Below are 25,204 nucleotides of genomic sequence, written 5' to 3' on the forward strand. Positions count from 1 at the left end.
TGCTGAGTTTGTCTTGTCGTCACGTCGTCCACAGTGGACTCCCCGCTCTTCCCTCCACAGCGGACGGCGATCGTGTTGCGTCTTGGATTTCCATCTGAACCACCCTCTAATCTCATGACAGTCGAGCGTGAACGTAACCACTTCTCAGGCCTGTAAAGTCAGCCCCACCCCCCCTCGCAGGAGTTAGCACAGCATATGTTTATGTCCCTCATCATCCTAATGTGTCTGAGGTTTTGGAGTTGTACACTGGGTGGCAGATGATACACTCATCATATTATGATGGCGATATTATGTTGTAATTATGAACCTGCTGAGGTTTCAGTCGTGTCCTGAGGAGACAAGCACCTTCTTGTTTTTCCCACTGATCCTGGATGGGATGATGAGGGATTTGTGCCTTGAGATGAGCAACGAGATATCTTCAGAACTACCGCCTTCAATGTCATCATGCACTCTGAAGACGTCTCCCATCTGTTGTCACAAAGCACGGACGTTGATAAACAAGAGCAGAGCACATTGTTTGTGAAAAACTTTTAAGATGCAAAAATAGTAAAAAAAATAAATATATATTACTCAGTATACACAATCATTACAAGCCAAATTATTTCACAGAAAATATTAGAAAATGTCATCAGTATGAAATCACATTTAAATATTACATAACATTGTTGGCACTGTTGTGTACAATGCAGCTCTTTATGTGAGCAATGAGTCAAACTAAAAAAAAAACTGCATTACAGTAGACAGGGCGCGAAACAAAGTAAAACAGAGGTAACGTTTGTAATTGAGTCAGAAAAAACACGTGACCATGTAATCACAACATCCTCGGAGCTCTTGTTAGGTCCTTACATGTTATTCCTCCTCTCTTACCCGACTTTCGCTCTCAAACAAAGGCAAAAACAGCCAAAAGCAGAGAAGAAGAAAAAAAATCCTTGGGTTCTAAATTAAAAGCTAAAATAGTCACTGTCATCAAATTGGGGATTAAGCTAAACTCAAAAACAAAACCAAACCACGGGAACCGACATCCATACTATGCACGACACGAGAGTTAATCTGTGGGGGTTAAACAGAAAGATGATGTTGTATGTTGTCAACATCTCTCCCTTGGGTTGTGTGTAGCTTGTAAACACAAGGGGTAGTAAAGGAGGTTGGCATTGTCTCGTTGATGCCATTTATTTTTTTTTTCCTATGGAAAAACAATGTGTATACAACAATTTGTCTCACAGCATCCCCTTGTTAAATTTTAAACGAGTCATCCAGTGCTTGTAAATACCAGAGCAGTACACCCCCTGGACAACGGGGGTGAGGAAGAGCACTGCGGGAGGTTTGAATGCACTTCACGGCCGTGTGGCGGCACTTAGTGGTGAACGTGTGCTACTGACAGACCCCTCGCAACCGGTCTGCAGCACTGAGGGTCGCATGAGTCCGTCCACGCGTCCGGGCGAGAGGCATCCGTGGCATTCGTGTGACACTTGGGGTCTTTCGAAAACAAATGTGGCACATCGCCGCAAATACTGATCGTGATCCCGCTGCTGTTCGGCGACACACAGCCATTATGGAGCCTGTTTACAAACACATGTAAACACTTAGGGCCTGCCAAAATGGCCGGGTGATGTAATGGAAACTATGTATGCCCTGGGATCTGTTGTCTCACCAGGAATAGAGGGCAAAAGTATAAAGCAGCGTTTGCAGCACAATGTCAGCGTATGTTTCCACCCAGGCATAGTGCTGGAAACAAAAACTGTGGTGTTATTTTACCACTGAGGCAACTTGTGTCCCACCATGTTTGGCTGTGGCTGCATCACGTTGTCATCTCATTTTTGTTGTTAAAAACGTTCCAAGGCCTAATGAGACGCAGTATCACATCCAGGCACTTCACTTCATGCAGTATTTCAGATACTTCATGCAGAGCTTATTTGGTCCATCACAGAAGCTGCCTACAATATGACGCACGTCCTTGATTTCCACACGGTCACACAGTCGTATCCGTTCAGTCCGAGGTCATTCAGCTCATCAAACACGCCGCTGTCAATCATCTCCTTCTGCCACTGGATGGCGACTGCCCCTGTGCCGAACTCCATGTAGAACTTCTCGTCGTTGTCGTTGAGCTCGATGCCCTGGACCTCGGAGGTTTCCGCGAACTTGTCCATGTCCTTGGTGTAGACCACATTGGACTTTGGCACCCAGGGGGGGTCCACAAGCCCCGCCTCCAGGCGATGGAAATTGATACTCTTGAAAAACACATGGTTTCTTGGGTCACTACCACTATTAGAAAAACAATAACATGAACGTATGAATTCAGTAGCCCTGTATGCTGACAGGAATTGTGAATAGTGCTTCAATGGCAGAGGTCAACCTGGAAGATCATTTCTATTCTATACCGTCTGAATTTTGTTGTCTTGATCGACATTTCTGGTTTAAAAACCCCTGAAAATGAAGCAACATATATTCAGATTGTTACAGTTTAATGACATTTAAAGGCCTGAAGTAGTGAACTTGCCAGAAATTTCACAAAAAAACCCAATAAATTAAGAAAAGGTCAAAATAAAACATTTTTGCGTTGCAGAACCACAGTGAGTTGTGTCATATTTCCTGTTCTTTAAATAATTTGATGATGCAGACGACGTGTCCTAACGTCCAGGTCAGTAACCACTCAAGTGTCCTAGCTTCTTTTTCTACATGTATCATAATGACAATAAGAGTATGTTTTCACAGGTGCAAAGGAAGTTACAGTGTATTTATTATCATTGATGGAAGATTTGAAGAAGCACAGGAGACTTATCGTTGAGAACGGTTCTTACTTACCGACACCCAAGGCGATGCTCCACCTTCCTCTTGAGAAAGAGGCTGATGATATCTTTGGTGGCAGGATCAAAGCGCTTGTGTTCGAACTTGCACTCGTCTTCCAGAGTGCGACGAGTCACCTCCTCATTCTGCACCTTCTCCCTGAAGTCTTTGAATGGCAAACGGGCGGCCACCATCTCATAGATGCTGCAGCCCAGAGACCACCAGTCCACCGACATGCGGTAAGACTCCTGCTTCAGAATCTCAGGAGCCATGTAGCCGGTCGTTCCAGCCTGGCGACACACAGAGGGGAGAAGGAGGGGGTACACCCCCTAATATATTATTTGTGCTCTGCTTGAGATTATTAAGGAGGGAGGAGGGGGGTCAGAAAAGGGGCATATTTATGTATTTTCTCTTTTTGCTGTAGTGAGTTGGGGAGTCAGCATGGGGAGGTCTTTTTCTTCAAATAAAAAAATACAGATACACCATCTTAAATGATTTATTCTGTGTCTCTTGTAGTTATTTAATGGGGAATCAGGCTGTGGATAGACTCTTGTAATATTTTGAGATGATATTGCATAACGGTTCTCGGTTTTATGAAGTGAAAAAGAAGGTTCACTTCCTGTCCTCCCATTATATCTTTAGACATCAAAGAACTAATTCCAATAAATTAAGGAAATAAGGAAGAAAATTATTCTTTGGTTGAAGCGGTCACAACCAGTAGACATGATGAAGGGTCTCAGGCAGACATCGCTTTATTTTGAAGGGTCACCAGCCAGAAAGGTTGGGAACCACTTTAAACTGTAGCATAGTATAGATACAGAAAAACTAAGATTCAACACGAAGTTTCACACATCTGTAAATACTGCATCAACTCGTATGTTTATTTTTTTGTTTTTGCAGTGAAATCTCTGTGATGAACTCTCTTCTTGGAAGAGGACAACTCATCATGTCACTTATCTCGACCACCCTCCACGTGATGGAAATCAAAATTGAACAATTAAAACACGGAGACACAAGAATGCGAAATGAGCAACGGCGCGTTAACAATAACATTTTAGTTGCAGCAAGCGATGCAGCTATAACCCTCTAACCTATCAGGCCGGTCAGCTGACCAATTAGACGTCATTGTTCAGTCTATGTCTCATCTGCTGCGAATCTCCTCACTCATCTCCCCGGATAGTCTAGAATATCTGGTATCGGTAAAGCAAAGTTCAAGCAGCCAAAGCCAAGAGGTTCTGGTCAGTCGTTCAACCATTGATCTGCCTGTGCAGCCTCCAGCTTGGGATGAGGCCAGGCACCTTTTAATAAGATTAATTTGGGTCACACAGGGTTATTCTCTCTTGTTGTCTGTCGGAGCACAGCTAAGAGAGCCATCATATCTATTCCTGGTAAGCTACTTAGAGTGGTGGGCTGTAAAAAATATACTGTATAGTGGCAACAAAGCGAGAGCAAATGTTGTTTGTTTCAATACTTGAGTATGTTACCCATAACCCTAACCCTAACTGGAAAAACCAAAAATTCTATTTAAGAAAAGTAGGTTTAGTAGGTCAACGTAGGGACAGGTCACCACACTAACCTTCTGGCAGATCATTTTGCCTTTGGGCAGCTCCACGGCCAATCCGAGGTCCGACAGCCGACACTGTCCTCTGCCGTCCAGCAGCACGTTCTCGGGCTTCATGTCCCGGTACACGATGTCCATGGAGTGCAGTTGGAGGATCCCGGTGGTTATCTGGGCCACGTAATAAATGACGCGCTCCATGCGGATGCCCCGCTCCCCGACCTCGTAGATGTGAAACCTGAGGTCTCCTCCATTCATGAGGTTCATGACCAGGCACAGGTGGGTCCTGCTGGCGTAAGCGTAGGCCAGGTTCACGATGAAGTGGCTGTTGACCTTCTCCAGAAGCTGCTTCTCCAGGAGGGCCAGCTTCTCGCCACTTTTCTTCTTCAGACGCTTCTTGTCCAGCTTCTTGCAGGCGTACATTTGGCCCGTGAGTTTTACCTGCACCGCACACACCTGCCAGACAGAGCCACATTACTTTTAATCTTTTATTTCTTGGTTGTTCCTCTGTGAGGCAGTCGTTACCACGTCCTTCTGGATCGAGTGTAACATGACCAGTCATGATGACAATTACATGTTAGCTTCTCAAACGTCATACAGCAGTAGCACAAGACAGTGAACTGACTCACTTAATTCCTTTTAAACAGAAATATTAAAACTATTTTTTTGCTAATATCAGCTAACATCAGCCTTCATCAGCTACAGGACTAAATGAGGCTCTAGCAGCAAAACTCCTGGGAGTATTGAATTGATCACAGATCCCTTTTTGCTATGACCCGTTGTGCCATTGTCCTACTGTTTCGCCACTATTGTTTTTTTAAAGTTTCCTTTTAATTTGTCTCTGGTCTATACAGTTACATATTTTTATTCAAACGCCCGGACGTGTGGTACCTACCTCACCAAAGCCACCTTTTCCCAAAGACCTAAACTCATAAAAGTTTTGGTCACTGATCTTCTGCTTTTCGTACTCCTTCCACTGTAAGAACTTATAATAGAAGGGGCTGTTCAGGTACTCGGAGAAAGGTTTTCCTTTCAGGAACTCCCTTGTGGCGACTTTTATCTGGTCCAACATCACTCCATCAAAGTTCTTGTTCGATAAAGCCTTGCATATCTTTGCATTCTCTCCTGTCAGGTAGGAGAGAAAACGTCTGGACTCGGGTTGGCAGAACTTGGTGAGGATGGTCCATTTGGCCTTCTCTTTGGTTTGATCTTCAGCAAAGGTCCAGTCACTCAGTTCTTCCAGGAACTCTGCTGCGACCACATACTGTGGGTTAGAAGACTGGAGAAACTGCTGGAACAACTTCCTTCCAATAGGCTGTTGCTCACACAGCGACTCGTACTGATTGTCTGCAGCTGCCCGGAGAGCAGAGGACTTTGGTCTGGGCAGTGTCAAGCTGAGCCTTTGCTGTCTCAGCTCGCTGCGATCGATGTGCTGAGCCTTCAGGTAGGCCGTGTTGGCCACCAGGTTGTTCAGCCCCACCAGGTCATCCATGCTGGATGTACTGTGCAGCATACCGACAGGCAGCTGGTGAACTAACACACTAGACTTCACATATCTATAGGTTCAATGCACAACTGAGCACCCGCATCCAGATCATCTTGCGCCTCTTGAGCCACGCCTCTTTGAGCATTAAATGTACCACCGCACTGGGATTTGTTGGGAGATAAGTATCTTTGCCCTCTCATTTGTAGACGGCATTAAGAGAAAGCAACCTGTGGGGTTTGTACTTAAGAGGCTTTCGCCTGGTCTATTTTTAGGAGATGCAAATTACTACCAGTCTACTGGCTGCTTAGCACAATTCATGATATAACCAACAGCTACAGAACAGCTACTAAGTGAACCATTTGTCATTTTTTACCAACTTCAATATCACTGCTTTATTTAAAGAAAACTTTTTAAATGTGCCCTGTGCAAGAAAAGTATAGAATATGCTAAAAGAGCAAAGGATTCACTGAAGAAAATATGCCAGACAAGGCCGAGGATAGGACACATTAGGGAGAAGAGCTCACCAACCTGATGGCCTGAGAAAAGAAGCTTTTCCTCAATTCCTCCTGACTTCAAAAGTCCAATCTCTATATCCGCTGAGCTGACTCAGTGCTCGGTCGGAACCCCTCTGCAAAGGCTGCATCCTAAAACCTCTCACAAATATACAATTTAGCAGGGAAAAGATGCACTGTGAGGCTACCATGGCTGGGTTGATTCAGACCTTTGGTTCAAATCGCAATGAAAGGAACAGTGTGCATCGGTGATTGCAAAAGATAACTAGATGATCAATGGGTGGTTATGGGGTAAAAGTACAGATATAGTTACTGGTTGTAATGCTGTGGCTAATCTGTAGATCTAATTTTTTTTCTCTCTATCCACATAACCCTTTATTTATAGTACAAAAATATTTCAACCTTTGTTGTTTCATTTAAAGTTAAAGAATACGTGAACAACAAATTTTGTCAACACAAGCAAAAAAAAAATCTGTTTAAAATCAGAATTTTGGTGATGGAAGAATAAGTAAAAATTTGTCTTGGTGAGAATTTTATGTCAGATTTCTGTACTTTGAAAGTTTTCAACCTGTGGTGATGCAGACAAATTTCTGTCAGCTGCAAAAAGAAAAGAAAAGTATTTCCCTTATTGGCAGTCCAATGTGCACTTTGTTCTGCATATAGTAGCTTCATGATTGCATTTGTTATAAATAGGAGTGTTTAAATGAAACATGTAAAATAAAAAAATAATTTGTTTACAGCTATTCACAATTCTTTATTTTTAAAAAGACAGTCACATCAGATGTGCCCAACACCACCACAGACATTAATATAGTGTGACACAGCAAACAAGTGTCACCTGTCTCCTCATGACTCTTTAGGCCTCCAGCCACATTAACAGGCGAGTCTGTGCTGCTTTAAATTTTGTCCATCGTCCTCCTTCGAAACCGGGGCGACAGGAACATGCGATCATAAGTGGGAGGACAGTTGTCGATGTCAGTGGCTCTGCGCAGGACGCTGCAGTGATCCTTGTCAAGTCTGTCACCGTGTTTGGGTGCATACAGGTGTCGTCTGAGAGTCAGACCGCCATGGACGTGGAGCTTATTTACCAATTCTCTGAACCACCCAGTCCTGCTGGCACAGGGGACAGCGATTGTTCTGCTTCACCCAAAGGGACATGCAGCAGTTATGGAAGGAGTGGTTGCACTCTCCCCACACAACTGAAAGATAAGAGGGGAAACAAGGCATCGGGACATTAAAGGTCATTTTCTTAAAACCGTGCATTTAAAACACATTCAACCCAAATGTGTTGTTACATATAATTTGTATTACACATAGTTATTCTGCATTTTCTTTGGTAAAACGTTATGTAGATAATGAACTGTACATTTAAATACATAAGAAATCTATGAGAAGGTTTTTTTAAAAATATATATTTTTCCAACATTCACCTTATTTAACGAAACACATTTCTTCTGATATGTTTGCAGTGGTGAAAGAAGTACTGAGAGCTAAAGGTAGAAATAACACGGCGTACTCTTTAACAACTAAAAGTCCACCATTCAATATTCTGCTCAAGTTGAAGCCAATAAATATTAGCATCAAGGTGGAATGAGCAATTTTAATATAACATACATTATAATACTGGATTCCAGACACTGATGCATGAACATGTACATCGCTTCAATGTAGCGGCTGGTGAGGTTATTAACTGTAATGACTTTATACAAACTGCTGAGAAGCTTGGGAACGTCCTACCTGGGGATCAATAGAGGCATCTCTTAATCTAGCCCTTTGAGATCTTTTGATGAAAAGGGCACTATAAATAAAATGTATTTTTTTATGTCTTTATCTTAACCTATAAAAAATACATTATCATTTATTTGTCGATTATATGTGTTGGGAGTTAAAAGCACAATTTTTCTCACTGAATTGCAGTTGAACAGAAATAGTACGCAGCTGATGACAGGTACTCTGGTACAAGTACAAGTACCCTGCATTAAGTGCAGTGAATGTACCTAGTTACTTTGCAAGCTAGTCAGTGTTTGATGAAGATGACAACACAGTGACACTTGTCGTCTGGTCCAACCTCGCGGCCACGTTGTTCTGCAGTGTGAAATAGATCAACTGGTTTGAAACTAAATAAGGCTTCTGCTTCTTCTTCTCCTTCTTCTTCTCCAGGTGACTCTCACTGACAGCTCCGTCAGACCAGCTCGTGTGTTAGCCGGGGCTGTGTTGCAGTGCTGGGTGGGATCTTACCGACACAATCCTCCTGCTTGTTTTCCGCCTGGCACCGGAGACACGCGTCTGCAGATCAAGAAACACGCGTGTCAGTAGTCAGTGTGCTGGGACCTCAAGTTATTCGTGGGGTGTGTGTGTGTGTGTGTGTGTGTGTGTGTATATGCAGCTCTAGCCGCATTAGCCAGCATTCGAGCTAAGCTAAGCTAAGCTATGCTAAGCTAAGCTAGCCGTCCAACCGCCGACACTCACCCATCACCTGCACCCGGCAGATGGCACAGGTGTCGCACTCCACGTCCCAGCTCCACATCGCCACAGCGTTCCACTTCTTCAGGGAGAACATCTTGTCCCCGCCCGACTTGGAGCCCGAGGAGGTGTTGTGGGTGTTGTGGGTGTTGTGGGAGAGGACCAGACCCGGCTCCTCGCCGTCATCCATCTCTGCTGCTCGGCACTGCAAGGGGGTAACGTTAGCCGGGCTAGCTAAAGCTAAAACAAGATGGACGCAACAGCTCGGTAATGCTACTGCTAATGCTAGCTGGGGAGGTAGCAGCCGCACTGTCTCCATAGCAACGGCAGAGGGCGCTGCTTTTCTAGGATTTGTAAAATGAAACGTGCATTTAAATATAGTCACTCACCGAGCGCTTTATTAGGAACAACATACTAATACTCGGTGGTTCCACCATTGGCCCTGGAACCAACCAGCATATGGGGGTGAACAGTGACGTCAACGTCAGAATGAATCAGAAAGAATCAGAGTCAGAATGATCTTTGTTGTCATTATGCTCTGGCACAATGGAATTTCTCATGGCTTCTGTCGTAGAGGAAAATAAACAAGAGCAATTAAAGTAGTAATGATGTCGTCTTTTTATATCGTCTTTTTTAAATCTTTTTTTAATACAGATATGTGACCTGAAATTATTGTTGGAATGCTGATTTAAATTGTCTGTGATTTGTATGTTTTTGTGAAATCACTTTGTGAAGCTGCTTCTGAAAGGTGGTATATAAATTATTATTATTATTATTATTAAAGTGAAAAAAAATAAAGCCAAGTGACCCGTGTGCAAGTATAAAGTAAAAAAAAATAAAATTAGAAAATAATGTATTTACGGAGGTAGAATGTTGTGGATAATAATAAATAGACACTGAATCTCGTGTCATTTGAGGGTGAGGCTGTGTGTGTGCGTGTGTGTGTTTGTGCGTGTGTGTGCGTGCGTGCGCGCACGTGTGTGTCTGTGCTCTGGTCTGTGGTTGGGGAGGGAGGGGATAAGATGGAGGCCACAGCACCTGCAAAGAAGCTGTTTCGTCAATCTGTTGGTGCGGGATCTTGTAGACGTCCTGAACGTTTGCCGTACGCCAGCGGTTTGATAGATGGTGTCCAGGTTTGGGGGGCTCCATTCCAACAATGCGCTGGGCCGCCTTTACCCACGAGGTGAAGGCCTTTTCTCTCGGTGACCGTGCAGCTGGCGTACCACACAGTCGCAGTTAGGATGCTCTCAGTGGTGCTCCTGTAGAAGTTCAGCAGCAGTCTCTGTGGGAGCTGGGCCTGCTTCAGCTTTCGGAGAAAGAACAGTCTTTTTTGTTGGGTCTTTTTAATCAGGTGGGAGGGTGTTGGCAGTCTGTCAGCTGTTTTGACACACTGAGTCCAAGGAATTTCAGGTTTTCAATCTTTTCTACTGCTTCGCCATGTATGTGGAGGGGGAGGTGGAAAGGGTGCAGGATGCAGCATGTGTTTTATTAGATGCAGAAAGACAAGATATTCCTTAAATCATCCCACGACGAGAGACATAAATCCATGAATCCATATCTGAGTTGCTGTACTGTTCTGTGCTGTACAGCCATTCTCGTCTGACCTCTCTCATCAACAAGATGTTTCTCTCTGCAGATCTGCTCCTCAATTTCATGTTTTTTGCATTGTTGTCTGAATAAAGCTCCAGAGACCGTTCATTTCAGAAATAACCAAACCATAGACTATTTATTTAAAAAATCAACATATCCTGAGGAGTTTCTGGTCTCACCCACTTGTTTCGAATCTTCTTCAATACAGCATGATGTTCACTTTGTAGAGTGTGGTCTGACTTAGAATCAAATAGACGATAAATTACACTTTGCATTGTAGCGTGGATACAGCACGGTTGACAGCTAGTACGTCCAGTGGTGGCAGGTGAACAGTAGGTGGACCCGCGCCTACGTCTGGTTAAAAAAACAAAAAAACAAGATGGCGCTGGTCAAAATGCTCAACTCAAGGCTTCAAAATGGCAGTTCTCAACCAGTGGGTGACGTCACGGTGGGTTGCCACTTGACCAAAACCGAACTGACTCGCACCAACAATCATGACACGTAAAGTCACTGAGACCACGTTTGCCCCCATTCCTGATGCTTGATGTGAACATTATCTTCATCTGTATGATCCTGTGTATTGCACTGCGGCCAGACGATTGGCGGATGTGTGTGCTGATTCTTTTGTACCCTACATATAGAAACTAAATTCAAAAGATGCTTATACCAAACAGATTCAGCAAACATAAAGTCGGAAAACACAAAAGGGGGAAAAAATTGAGGAATTCAAAAAAGGTTCCTTTATCTTCTCCTCTTAAAACCAGCAGAAGGTTTTTATTGAAATATGTAACGATTTGTGAATTTTCACCTTAGCCTGATGTCAGTATCTCTAATCTTTCTGCGCCATAAAATTGATTTATTGCGCAATACATTTCCTCGCCTCTGAATATGAGTTTCTTGTAACTATGTCCAGCTGGCTGTTGGGATTTGATTAATTACTGAGGTGATGGGTGACCATAACTAATATGTTATAAATATATTTATGTCTCTCCCCTACATAATCACTGATGTTCAGTGAAATGCTTTTGAAAATGAAACAAATTAGTTAAGACAAACAGGTATTTCCCCAAGACCATTTTAATTTGTTTGGGTATTCTTGGTGTGTCTATTCATCTGTTTGACAGAGTTAAAAAAAAAAAAGTCCAAGAGCAGAGAAATGAAGCAGTGTCCTAGCAACCATTGTACCAAGTTTAGTGCCAGACATTTTTGTAAATAAACCTGCAGATAAACTCCTAAGGATGCAGATGTTTTTCCACTGTTTTGCTCTCAGTCATGCTATCTGTCTTTATGATGAAACTACAGAAAAATATAGCGTTGTGGCTGCATGATATCGAGTTTCTGTTTTTGCTAAATGAAATTTTCTAGTTAAACCAACCAAGCATTAATTCCTTCATGCATGTGATTGCAAATTATAAACATAGCAACTCTTACATGCATCATTGGTTGCATATCTGAAAAAAAAAGAAAAGAAATGATTACATTGTAGTTACTTAAAAAAAATAATACTGCGAGCTAAATTAGAAATAAGAAAAGTAAAAAAGTGAAATTGTGGTTCATGAAGTTTATTGAAACAATTTTAATTTTCTTCCTCTTAAAGACTTCCTCCAAAAAAATAGTTAACTAGTCGTCATGCAAGTTTGCAAGAATTTGTGGTAGAATTTTTTCAGTATGATTTTTCCTGTCCTTGTGCAAATGCTTTATTCCTACAGACAAGGGCTGGATCACCAGCTGGGCAAAGCAGGCAACTGTCCTGAGACTCCAGGGGCCAACATTTAAAAAATGTGTTTGGCCACGGTATCAACTGAAGCACGGCTGCTGCTTTAGTACCAAATCTTGAGGCCCTGTCTTGAAGAGGGTCCCTAACTCGGAATCTATTTTTAAGACGGTCATTGTTCACTTTTATGCTAGTCCATTCTGAAATGAATGTATTTATTTCAGCCATCAGACACTACACATGGGAGAGCAGGAGGTTGTAGCGATGAAAATTGTACACATTTCATTGGGAATGGGCGGAACATGGGTTTCAGAGGGGCCTTGCTGCTGTGCTGCATGTCCTCCACAGCTGGTAAATCTAACCCTGTCTACAGGTAAACTCCAACTGATGAACATCTCCTTTGCACAAGTCCACCCATGTTCTCCTCCTCTCTCTGCGGCTGCAGCTCATTCAAGCCCATGACCAATACATGTGGTTGCTCCATTGTCTACAGCTGCATGGTCTAACCGTAATTAATAAAATAAAGTGTAGATCCTAAATCAGGGGTGGGGAAGGAACTTCCAGGCTCCAGGCTGTAAACAAGACCATTTTAATGCTGCCTGCAAGACAATCCGTCAATACAAGAAAAGAAAAAAAATGTCATTACAGCAACAAAAAAAAAAAATATGAATCAAGATAACGTTTGACATAACATAAAATAGCAGACTAACATGTCCTTCAGGGTGGTCCCTGCAAGGCTGTTTGCCTGTGAACAAAATCATCGCTGAACGGCATCACAGCGACAGTCAAGAAAAGAAAAATTGATGTGGAATATCGCACTTTTCAAGAGAAATAGAGAAATTTATATTTGAACAACAACAACAGAAAAACAATAAAAGCAATAAGCCAGCGTGCTTAGTTTTTGGGGCTTCCCTCGTAGTGATGAAACTACTATGATCTTGAGCATCATTTTGTGGTGAGCCAGCTTTTTCTTGAAGTTAACTCGCTAACCACAAATCCTGCTTCGTAGTCTCATCAGTAATTATAATGTTATTGGGATTTGTGAAATGTCCTTGTGTTTGTGAAATCTTGTTGTGTTTTCTGAAATCCTGTGTTCTTGACATGTCAAGAAATGTTTACGTTCATGAAATGTTGTTGTGTTGAGACCGTGGTTGAGACCCTCATGGCCACGAAGTGTTTGTCACCCGTCTTAAAGCCCCAGTGTGTAATTTTTGTACTTTTCTTAAAAGGCATATGGTGGTAAAGTTGCAAACTGCAACCAACGGAGCACCCGACTGGGGACACTTTGGCACGGCTAATTCCGTTCTCGGTTTCCCGCAAATGCGACGCATTCTGGACCGTTTTCTTTCTCAACCGTATTTAATGCTGCCTTCCATTGTACCTCGGAGGTCGGACCCTGGAAGTCAGGCTGGTGATTTTTTTCCAACCACCCAAGTCGGCACGACAGGACGTAGCAAACATGGCGATTTACACGGATGTCGGGTCCCGCTAATGTTACTGTATTTAACTCATTCTGAGTTGACGAAAAAACATCAGTTCTTTTGTTGCAGGTGATTATACATATGTGAACCCACAAGTATGGACAATATATTCAATTTCTGTGAATGCGTTCTTCTAAATATTACACACTGTAGCTTTAACTAAAGTCCCAGGACTGTTTTTTTTTTGGCCGGCATGCTTGTGTCCGACCGCCCTTAAACGCAGCAGAGGCTGGAGCGTCAGGCGCGCCGCTTCACGGACCTGTGTCGTCCCATCAGTTGATGTCAGCGCTCACTCAGGAGATCATCATTGAAAAAAACAACCGGGATTCGGACGCTTCCAGAGGGGAAACTTCTATTTCTGAAGAAGTGGATAAATCATGACTGCCACCGCCAGGAGCAAGGAAGCAGCTGGCCGGGACAAACCGGAGCCACAGAGCCGAGCGACAGGTAGTCTGACTGGTCGTCAGGTAGATGATGAGGCAGTGACGGAGGAGGCTGCACTGAATATATACTGTATATTTACCTAAATTATTCTAGTATTACTTAAGATCCAGTGAGATTCGTACGTATTTTACAGTGGACGTGTTTTAATTGGCTATAGGTCCAATATAGAGACAAATTAACATCCAAGTGTCTGTAGAGTAACAATAAAGTTCGGGGCGTGTGTTATTTTAGTGGTGATGCTCACTGGTTTGGTCTAAAAGTCAACTTTAACAAAAAATGATCCTCTTAAACTAAGATAATTTGAGTTTGTCTTTCAATGAATTTCAATAAATAGCCACATTAATAGTAATAATATTGCACTTTATGGCATTTTATTTTTGCAGTAGTACTTGAGTATTTGTACTGTATTCCATCACACTGAGCAGTATTTATGATGTTTTCCTTACACTATTTACTTCTCCTAAATCTAGATTACTACACCCTTTTCGAGGACAAGCTCACTTCTTTAGAATAATTTCCATCAATGTAAACATCCAATATGTTTTTGTCTTTGTAAATAGCGCTTTTTCTTAGTGGCTCTATGGCAAATGTGTCTTGCTTTCGTGTATTTCAGTTAAGTGTCATTGTAGCTCCGATGTACATTTCAGAAAACATATAGGGATTAAGAAATGCAGACTATTGATTATAGAAAGAAAAGAAAAATAGAAAATATTCAGTGTAGGTACATTGTTCGATAAAGGATCTTAGCTTTGAGTTGGAGGATACAAACTTCCTCACAAATGACTCTGGTTGATTGTTGAGCATGTATAAATAGATTAGAAAAAAGGGGGAAAACCCTCTAGACATTGTTTGGCTCATTGACAAATATATTTGAAATTGGATACATATGTTTTTTTTTGAATGTTTGGCAGCCGCTGTCCTCGTGATGAAGCACAATGAATACAGTAAACGTCCACAACAATTTGCACAAGTTGTTTATTCCTTGTGTTCTTTGTTTCTTTTATATGAAGCTGAGAAGGTTTGTTTGTTGCAGTTACATTGAATGTTCAGAAGAACTGGAATGAGTTTCGCCACATGTAAAACCTTTGTGTCATTTGAACTATACAAGATGGAGACATGGGGTTTGGCTCATGTCATTGATTCCAATCAATCAAATTAGGTCTGTTTCATTGATCTTGAAAAGTTAGCGAGAGATATGCAGGTATAGGCTGCCAAGTGATCTCTGCTGTGTCATATAATACGACTGGGGGTTTCTCTCTCAGAGACGACGGTGAGGGTCAGGAGGGCCCTGTGGCTGGTGGTGGCCATGCTCAGTCTGTCCCTGCTGCTGGTGGTGCTGGGAGTCTACACAACCACCCGGACAGAGAGCCTGAATGTTACTGGCTACACCTCTGGAGTTATCGTAAGTTACCCCCCCCCCCCCCCCCATTCTGTAATTCCCTGTGCGCACGATTTATTCTGTGCAAAAGAGCAAGATGACAGATTTACGTGGTTAACAACTCAGAAATGTTTTGGTTTTTCCAAGTTTGCAGCTACCGGACAATAAGCTGGAAGTTTTGAAATATATCAAAACATCATGTGATATCCATAATGAAATGGAAGTCAACAGTTTTTGCGTTCAGCACAAACACAATTGAGGCCGGGCTGTGGAACTGGAAGAACATGTTGACTCTAAGTGTTGAAAAATGTATCCACCAAAAAGTATTTCTGGGTGAATCTGTGTCTACAGATTTGCATCATTATATATATCTCTAACACCGTTTGCCATTAATATTGTCATGTCATTCTTCATTTTGCAGATTTTTTTTTCTTCTATAACAAGATGTTGCAGTCTCTAATGAAAAGGAAGTCGTATTTCCTTATTTTGAATGAAACTCATTATATTGTGTTATCTGCAGCTGACTCTTGGATCGTTCCTGGGACTTCTGGGACTGCGTCTGGAAGAAAACTGCAAGCAGCTGGTAAAATCCTCAGTACCTCTTCATTTAAAACACTCACACACACACACACACACATGCACTTCTACATCCTTACAATTCTGCCTCATGTTTTCCCTGTGCACACCCAACCCACCTACCAAGAGTGAGTGTATTTTGGCCACGAGAGCAATAACAGCATTTCAGCAGCGCTGCGCTGCAACACGGAGGCGACCTCGTCCCACTGTGACACCAAGAGCTTTACAATTGTGTCAATAAGTCGGCTGCTGTTCCCCTGTTTGTCCTATCGTCGAATCTCAGCTCATGTCTCACCTCAGCCTGCGCTTTTCAAGTTCTGGGGGAGACCACAATATTATCCTGGCCGGGCGAGTTAGAGGACAAAGTGTAACACGAGAGGTCAAGTTGCAATGGAGGTGCAAAAAATTAAGGGAGGGAGGGCTTTGGTTCGGTGGTGGTTCCACTTCTGTATAAACGCTTAAGAGCCACGTAAGAAAATATCTGGTTGTCCGATTAAAAAGGGCAACGTCTCAAGCCTTTCGTGTTTCTTTTTGGCTCAGTATACAGCGTGTCCGGTGCGTTGGCCCAAAAACCAAGCACTTCTTCCACATTTGGACCAATTTCAGATGCACACGCAGAAAATGGTCCTGGCTGTCGCCCGCCACTGGAGGATAACGGCTGCGATTCCCCCAGATGTGGAAGCGCATGGGCCCGACTTGGGCTGAGGACCCAGACTGACCAACACACCTTCCCCTCACTGAAATAAATGATTCCCACTGCTATTTCAGCCTTTTGTAAATTTGTGTAGCATACCTCTGCTCATCATTCCTAATGCTATTATAGCTGACAGATCATGCAGAGTTGATTAGAAGAGGTATACTACTCTACAATAAGGTACAAGGCTGTTTGGCTATTAGGTCACTTGCTTAGATTGTTGCTGATGTAACTGCACTGGCTTGCTGTAATTGTGTTACTTGACAATGTTCTCTCAGTAAATTGTCCTGACGTTTAATTAGCTCTCTCCGCGTGTACCAGATGTCATGTCTGGGTCAAATAGTCATGCTGCTGATATAGTTCATATATTTCATACATATAACTTTTCCACACGTGCCGCTGTCACTCATTCCGTCAGCGTCCACGGTGTCCGAGGATGGTCGGTCGTTCTAGAGTAGTGTGTGTTTAGGGAAATGGATTCACGGAGCTCGCGTTTTCTTGAATCGGAGTTAATCGTAAGTTCGGCCACAGTTTTCTCTCCTTGTTTGCTAAGTTGGCAGGGACAGTGACCATGTTGATGAGCGGCTGTTTCCATTTTGAGATTGTTGTCAGGCCTTTTACTGTAAAGTTTTGAAGCCTTGTACAAGTTGAGACATTGGTGGCAAAAATTCTAAGTGAAAAGCACCGGAGGGGAACTCCCTGCATCTAGATAATGATATACACTGTATGCACCATATATGCCCCGCCATAGTGTCATGTACGAAATCAGTTGTGCAACTTAAAAGATCACTAACTTGCACTGTCTTCCGCCATGAACTGTCTGGGAGTTTTGGTGCGGACCGACTTTTTGCCTTTCACCTTTGTGGGCATTCACGCTCTCACATACATCCCCTCCGGAGCGTTCAGGGGACTGTTCAGACTTCAGTGGGATGCAGGTCTGAACGCAGCTGCAGTCGGACCGAGCATCGGCAGGCGCAGTTCAGCATAAGCTAGGTAGATACGACTTTCGCAGTCCGCACACACTCACACACACACACACACACACACACAAAATGCGTTGAAAAATTGCCTCATGGGGCCAAAAGCACATGCCGCTGGGTTAAGATTCCTCTGTGGTGTAGATAACGTTCAGGCAGAGAGACAGGGAGTTTCTATAGAGACGGACGAGGAGCCACTCTGTCTGTCAGATAACGGCACGGGATTCCGAAGGGGTTAAATTCATCGCTGAGACTTGGACAGGGTTGTTGTTTTTTTGGGGGGGATGCCAATGCACTGACCACTCTGTGATCTGTCTGTGCAACGAACCATGAATTCTCCTCAATACGTTGAGCTCCTGAATAAATACTTCTGCGTAACACATCCAGGGTCTCCGTCTCCCTGATCACGACAACAGAGGTGGGAAGCTAAACGCTTACACAGGGGGCCCTCCTTAAAACTGAAGTGAAGATCAGTGGGACAACAGTCAGTAGAAATAATACTCGAACTTTGTTGTCAACGTGTGGAGATCGGCCGAGGGCCTTGCTACTAAAAACCGACACTTCTCCCCGTGTTCCTCCTCCAGCTGACAGCCGCGATCGTGTTCCTCAGCTTGGGGATCGTCACCGCTTTCCTGTGCCTGGTGATTGACGGCGCCTGTATTGTGTTGAACATGGTGAGCTACCGGCCCCTGCATGTGTGTGTGCTGTGACTCTAGAGAGGATAGTAACAGTGGAGCCAGACGCAATAACAAACGCGATGGGCCCCTTGGCCCACGGTGGGTGTTCCAACATCGCTCTGAGACCCCCCCCCCCCGTCCATGAGGGTCTCCACGCCCCCAGACGCCCGTTGACCTGGATGATGAAGACTTGTCGGAGATGGTAAATGTGATGGATGCTGCTGTAATGAAGAGTGAGCGGCCTCCTTTGAAACAGCACTCAACAGATCGAAAGGAGTCCAGGAGTGAGGCTGTGGCTGAGAGTAAAACATTTGCTCAGCTCTCAAAGCGCTGGACAGTGGCGTCAGGTCACGGCGATGTGTGTGGATCAAGATGAGGCTCTTAAGATGTGCCAGCAGGATTTTGAGACGGTCTCCTTAAAAGAAAAATACTAATACACGCATCATCACCAACTAGGCGACAGCACAAGGCGTACCCAACACATGAACACGGACATTTTCATCTGTTTCATGTTTCATTCCATCATCCAATCAATGGGGAAAGGATTTGGTCGAGTACACAAAGTAAATCCCCGAAAGTAATGAAAGCAAGTCCACAACTTTATTCTCGCCCCTGCCGAAGTCTGGTGTATTGTTTTTCTTACGATATTTCGAAATGATTTTAATAAGCATAACCCAAACCAAACAGAACCCCCCCCCCCCAAAACCACATGTCATTCACAGTGAATTCCACGACAGCAACTGTTTCCACGGAGGGGAATCATTAACCGATTTAAAAGAGCCGTGAAAAACATTTTGTTCACAGTGGACTGAGTGAATTTCGGAAAACCCCTTTCTCATTTATCCCTTTAGCCACAAACAGACTCCAAACTCAACACTTGTTCTCTCTTGTTCTCTTAAAATCAGTTGTATTTCTTTTGTCCTCTGTCGAGCGTGGATGATATGTCTTCCCTTCGTCCCTTTGACAGGACATGCGTCCACTGACGGCAGAGAGATGCCAATATTACAGCAGCGGCAACAGCTACATCTATGAGAATTTCTACACCTCTGTGAGTAACAATGGGCGCATGTATACAAGTTCAATATGTATATATATATATATATATATATATATATATATATATATATATATATTCCTGAGACTAATCCAGACAAGTTATCACAATCTGAATTAGGCCATTTTCTCGTAGAAGTCTGCAGGTTGTTTTTTTGCTCAAGTTGTAGTTGGATTTGTCTGGTAAAGAGTGACAAGACTTTTTGAACTCGAGTTGTATTTTATTGTCAGGTGTCATGTTGGAATCTGAAGGAGTCTTGTAACATGACAGTACGGAGTGGGACCTGTTACTGCTGCGACCTGTACGACTGCGCCAAGTGAGACATTGCACCCTTGTCCTGTGATGTCATCTGAGTGCTTCCGTTGCCATGTCAACGCAATTTCAACAAACTAGCCGCTGCTAAAATATCCTGACCCCCGTTTCGGAGTAGTTACCATACGGGCTTTGTCTTCCAACGAATAGCAATTCTTCGGTAACAGACAGGGCTGTTGTTTTTGTCCTGCAGTGGAGGCTACCTCAGCAACTACTACGAGTTTGTGGGCGTGAAAAGCTGCAAGGAAGTTTTCACCCTGTACATTTTGATCTGGACCCTCGCCGGCCTGAACCTCGTGGCCTTCTTCAAAGGGATCCTGGTCACAGCGGTGCTCGGCAGCATCAGGGACCTGGTGACACGCACACACGTACGCACACACACACACACACGCACACGCACGCACACACACGCACGCACGCACGCACGCACACACACGCACACACACGTACGCACACACACACACACACACACACGCACACGCACGCACACACACGCACGCACGCACGCACACACACACACACAAAGGTGAAAACAATACCCCTCTCCCAGCTGTGCCAGCGCGCAGGGTAATAAATGTTGATATGTTTTTGTAACTTCATTTGTTTTCCCCATTTAAAAGTACAATTGTACATACACAACAGAATTCAAATTCATATACAGACATACTTTGACTCATATGCTCCCACATCTTCATAAAAGTCCAGATCAAGTTGACATTAAAACCAGGATTGTGCAGACCACTAAACGGGTCGAGGGTCACACACTGGATTTTAAAAACACATTGGAAGGAAAAATACATTTTCCAAATGAAGGTAGATATTTATATAGACTGTACTTATAAAGTGCTTTTCTAGTCTTCTCTAGTCCACTCAAAGCTTGTCAGTTTTAATTTATCTCTTAGTATTTTCTTAATATTCATTTGAGTATTTTTATATTAATATTCCTCTATTTTCTCTTCATGTAAAATATAGAAATATGTTTGTGTGTGTCCACAGAATACATCATTATTAGTGTGGGTCACCAGCAGAGTAGTTTGACCCCTGTCGCCTCTGGTCTGTCATCTGGCAAAAGCTTTGTTCACATACAAATGTCCTTGCCCCCGTCTTTCTGGCCCGACTGCACAGATGGACACCTCCCTATCTCTTGTGTTCATAATGGTCATATTCAAGCCCTCGTCCACATATTTCACCGGTGTTAAGCAATTTGATCCCGAGACCGCATGCTGCATTTGCGTGAGAGAAAAGGAGTCCGCTTCATTGAGGCGCGTGAACGTAAAGAGTCGCGCTGTGCTACGCAAGACGGTTGGAAAACAGACGCTGCCGAATCAGACGCGCGCTTCAGACATTTGTCCACATCTGTCCAGACGCTGTTGTGTTGCAACAATGCTCTTGTGTACCGGGGCAATGGTTATATTCACCTCCTCATACTCTCTCCTGGCCCCAGGAGATACACTTTAAACACAGTAAGGAGCAGTGGCATTTTCTTTCTTCCTTTGCCATTAGCATTGGAATAGTAGTAAAAAAAAAGTACCAAAGACGGAAATATGAAGTCGAGATCAAGAATCAAGATTCGCAGCCACCAGCAGGTTGTGTTGAGCCGCAGGCGCGCTGCCAACAGACCACCCAAATGTGGACCGCATCAACGCTGAGAGCCAGAATCATCTGAGGTTTTTGCAGGAAAAGTTTCATACAGCATCACAATAACGACCAGTTACGACTGAGGGGGATTTGACAGGGATTTATCTGAACAAAGAGAACTGCATATCAAACCAGAGAATACAGTCTAAACAGGCAAACAGACCCCAGAGAAGCACAGGCAAGAATCCAAAAGTTCAAATAGCAGACGACAGATCACAGATATTTCGAAAGTGGGAAAAAAGCTACGAGCCAAGAAGTGAGGCATTCAGCGACTGAACACGATGTTCTGACAACTGAAAGGGAAAAAAGACAAGGTTACATGTGAATACTCACAAGGATTAATTGGCAAATGAGAAACGGGTGGAACAGCAGAAAACCACACAGAAAACCCCCCAAAACAGACACATAAGGAAAGAAAATGCATAATAAAACAGAGTTTTCGGGCAATAAGTCTCACAGATCGTGGCAGTCAACAGAACTTTCCATGATCAGGGCTAAAACAATGTTGTAATCACGTTTGCTCCTGGCTTTAATCTTACAATCAGATCTTCATCATTCATATTACTTCATTTTTTAATGGCTGAAGGTGTTTTCATTGTATTCATGTTTCCACATTTATGTTTATGTTATAAGAAAAAAAAGCCAAACAATTTGTCTATGTGTTTATGGTTCTGTACACTTATAATAACAATGCGTGTGTGTGTGTGTGTGTGCGTGTGTTTTCTTTCTTTCTTGCTGTCAGAGGAGTAGCAGCCCAGGGGTCAGGCCCTCACAAGGCACTGCAACTTCCCCTACAGCTCCTCGGCTGATGGACGCCAACACACACACAGTTTCCCAGCTCTACCCAGTCAGTGATTGGTCAACACACACACACACACACACACACACACACCTCTTTTGGTCGGACTAAATTGGGGTCCGTTGGTCCACTTGGAGGCACTTTTCACACCTGCAATTTTGGTCCGGACCAAACTGAAGTCCGAAGTTCCGGACCAGACAAGGTGGGTGTGAAAGCGCCATCCAAAGTCACCAATTTGCGCCGCTCTCACTGAGTTGCTGTCATTCACTGGAAATGATGTACGTACATGTGGTCGAGAATTCTTCCCTGTGATCTCCAAAACTGAGGCCGTCGGAGCCCTGTATTTGTCAATGTTTAGGGAAAGTGTGCCCATTTAGCTAGAGGCAGTTGGTGCTTGAAAAGCACCCGTGGAGGTACGTGTATAACTCCCGCAGGATGACAGAAGAAGAAGAAGAAATCCTAAACACGTCGTGATCTTTAGGCGAGTTCAAGGAACATCAGTAATCTGTGCTTTCCGTAGGGAATTTCGTCTTCCTCTGAGTTATGTTGGTGTTCTCAGAAGGTGTGTGTTACAAATTGAAGTAATGACTGACGGAAGGACCCGAACCTTTTGACCCCCTCCATCCACACCGCATTTAGAAGGAGGACACGTTGACACCCTCTGCTCTATTACATTCTCACTGTTGATTCATGAAAGCCACGTTTATCCAGGAGGTTCCCCACGGCCCTAATGTCGACTGAGCTCCGACGTCCGTGGGATGATGGGATCGGACCCTTCAGTCTCTTAAAACGTAAAAACATCACAAGCAAACCACAGGAAAATGTAACTGACACTGGCGAGTAGGACTGGAAAAGTTAAACAAGAGCCGAGGGAATATAAGATAACATGCAGTGAGGAGGAAAGTGGTTCGTACCCTTTAGTTGTGTTTTTATTACACGAACATAGTTTTGGTGAGATTTAGAATCTTTCGTTTCAGGAGATGGAAACTAAAACTTATTACGTCCATCTTAAGAGGATGTAAATCCTCTGAATCAAAGTATTGTGTTGTATAATCTCAGTTTATGGTTCAATATTTCTATCCAAAATTACTAGAATGACTACAATTGTGATTATATTATATATGTAGAGTGGCTTTGATTATATCAAACACGCATGAAGAGCTCACACACAAATCACAAGAATCTAAATTAACATTTTTAGTATCCACCACCACCCAGAACCTCTTCTCTCTGGAGGCATAACAAAGCGTTAGTCGTTTGAAGTCAGACCTGAAGTAAACCTGTGTAGAAATTCTGGAATCTAAATTTAAAGGGCGCACAGTATTTGCCCAAACACGGGCAGCTGGTTCTCATATGAACGTGACCTGAAGCGATCCAAGTACTCACTCATCACCAGCGTCTGACTGTTTCCAGTCTCACACTCCGGGAAAAAGAAGGACGGTTTCTCATGTAACTCAGGCTGCACAATGTGTGAAGGTGAACATGTTGCAAAATGCAAAGCGCAGCTTGTAGACCAGATTTGTGAACTTGTAGAACAATGTGGGAACTTGTAGAACAAAAATCTTCACTTGTGCATTTAAATCTTCACTTGTAAAAGAAATTCATACACATGAAACCTGAATTTCAAGTCACAGGAAAAATAAACATTTGAGAGGTTGTAGAAAAAAATGTGAACTCGTATGTTGAAATGTTCACAGAGAAAAAAAATATTCACAAATGTGTAGATTACAATTGTGGCTCATCCAACATCTTTATTCTTTCTCGGTGAACATAACGGTTGCTCTCCTGTTGTGTTTCTGTTCTGGACATCAATAGAAACGGTAGCGTGTGGTGGTTCATTCTCGATCCAGAACAGCAGTTTGGCAAAGAAAGCGAGGGGGGGGGGTTGAGTCATCCGTATGTGTTAGATCATGGGCAAAAAACAGGCCCTCCATTTCACCTTTGCTCTCTCGCAAACGAACAAAACATATTTGGTGAGCTCGTTCGTCATAGTTGTCATGGATTACCACAAATTGCAGTGTTTAGTTTCCACAGAAGTCTTTATGACTTCAAGTTCATCTTGTGTCATTCCGTTTTGTCCCTGTTAGTGTTTCCCGCCAGCAGAAAAGACGGCGGCCTCGCAGACTCTTCCTTCGCCATCGACTCCTCATTCAGTGTCCAATCCTCCTCCCTTCGCCCCGCTGACCAGCCCGCTGACCGGCCCGCTGACCGGCCCGCTGACCGGCCCGCTGACCGGCCCGCTGACCGGCCCGCTGACCGGCCCGCTGACCGGCCCGCTGCCCTTTGGAGCGCAGGGCTTGTCGGCCTGAGCAGCTCTTCACCAGAAAATGACAGAAAAACATGTGGAAAGGGAAGAAAACAGATGCTTCATCATTGCTGTCATTTCATTTGTGTCGATGTTGTGCGGAACCAGAACGTAAGCTGGAACAACTAAAGGAAAGATATGCTGGTCTGCACAAATAATGCAAAGATTTTGTTTTCTAAAGCGCACGAGAGCAGTTACATGCAAAGTGCTTCCTGCCACTTTCAACTGTGTGCAAAGTTGATGTCACATGTTTCTGTATTTTGCACAACAACATAAAGCTCTTATATTGTAAAATGGGTTTGAATGTAATATGTAGTATGAATGTGTTTCATCAACCGGCTATCTGCATGATGTGCACACAAGGTTTAGGTTGTCACTCAAACTTAGAAAACTAGAGTGAAACCACAGTGCAAGAATGAAATCTTCAAAGGAACATGAATTGAATATCATTTGAAATATCAATTGCATAGGGTTCTCACAGCACCAAACCGTGTCAGATTAATTCATGTCCAATGAAGCATCTCAAAGACGCGACTCAAACACATACATTTAATGTTTATGTCGCTGACTGTCCTACAGGACTACAGGATGCATTGTGCTTCACAAATGTACTTCATGTTGACCTTTTCATAATAGGTTGTACTTACTATGAACACACTAAACTGAAATGATCAAGTTGAATCTGATCTCGGTGACACACACGAACACCTTTGGAATGGATGAATCCGTCAACATTGTTACTAAATAAATGATTTGTCCAAA

The 25,204-nt window shown here is 43.4% G+C and overlaps 3 protein-coding genes and 1 long non-coding RNA gene across 7 annotated transcripts in view; 2 read left to right on the forward strand and 2 right to left on the reverse strand.

The window, feature by feature from the left end:
• Positions 1 to 9,030, forward strand: part of LOC118299670 — a 15,562-nt gene extending 6,532 nt beyond the window's left edge. Inside the window, exon 2 of the long non-coding RNA XR_004789916.2 lies at positions 8,501 to 9,030. This is a non-coding gene — a long non-coding RNA (uncharacterized LOC118299670). The remainder of the gene's footprint in view (positions 1 to 8,500) is intronic.
• grk7b (G protein-coupled receptor kinase 7b) lies at positions 667 to 6,084 on the reverse strand. The gene is made up of 4 exons (XM_035623576.2): positions 5,238 to 6,084; positions 4,361 to 4,798; positions 2,803 to 3,074; positions 667 to 2,262 (listed from the first exon to the last, which is right to left on the reverse strand). The coding sequence occupies exons 1-4, from the start codon at positions 5,853 to 5,855 to the stop codon at positions 1,935 to 1,937; spliced, it is 1,656 nt and encodes a 551-aa protein (XP_035479469.2). The 5' UTR covers positions 5,856 to 6,084; the 3' UTR covers positions 667 to 1,934.
• On the reverse strand, positions 7,074 to 9,202 carry rnf7 (ring finger protein 7). The gene is made up of 3 exons (XM_035623578.2): positions 8,810 to 9,202; positions 8,579 to 8,626; positions 7,074 to 7,539 (listed from the first exon to the last, which is right to left on the reverse strand). Exons 1-3 carry the CDS (start codon positions 9,120 to 9,122, stop codon positions 7,421 to 7,423), a joined length of 480 nt encoding a protein of 159 aa, XP_035479471.1. The 5' UTR covers positions 9,123 to 9,202; the 3' UTR covers positions 7,074 to 7,420.
• A 4,626-nt stretch (positions 9,203 to 13,828) lies between these two features.
• Positions 13,829 to 25,204, forward strand: LOC118299786 (transmembrane protein 255B). 4 transcript variants are annotated; one of them, XM_035623786.2, is made up of 9 exons: positions 13,829 to 14,035; positions 15,295 to 15,434; positions 15,931 to 15,993; positions 18,242 to 18,331; positions 19,302 to 19,382; positions 19,619 to 19,704; positions 19,894 to 20,068; positions 22,089 to 22,185; positions 24,225 to 25,204. In XM_035623786.2, exons 1-9 carry the CDS (start codon positions 13,966 to 13,968, stop codon positions 24,569 to 24,571), a joined length of 1,149 nt encoding a protein of 382 aa, XP_035479679.2. In that variant the 5' UTR covers positions 13,829 to 13,965; the 3' UTR covers positions 24,572 to 25,204. The 4 variants fall into 4 exon arrangements, with proteins under 4 accessions (XP_035479679.2, XP_035479683.2, XP_035479686.1 ...); XM_035623790.2 differs by having other exon boundaries at positions 22,081 to 22,185; positions 24,225 to 24,584; XM_035623793.2 differs by having other exon boundaries at positions 22,081 to 22,212; positions 22,601 to 24,359.

The sequence above is a fragment of the Scophthalmus maximus genome, chromosome 11 (assembly GCF_022379125.1).
Source record: "Scophthalmus maximus strain ysfricsl-2021 chromosome 11, ASM2237912v1, whole genome shotgun sequence".
NCBI classification, from domain to species: Eukaryota; Metazoa; Chordata; class Actinopteri; order Pleuronectiformes; family Scophthalmidae; genus Scophthalmus; species Scophthalmus maximus.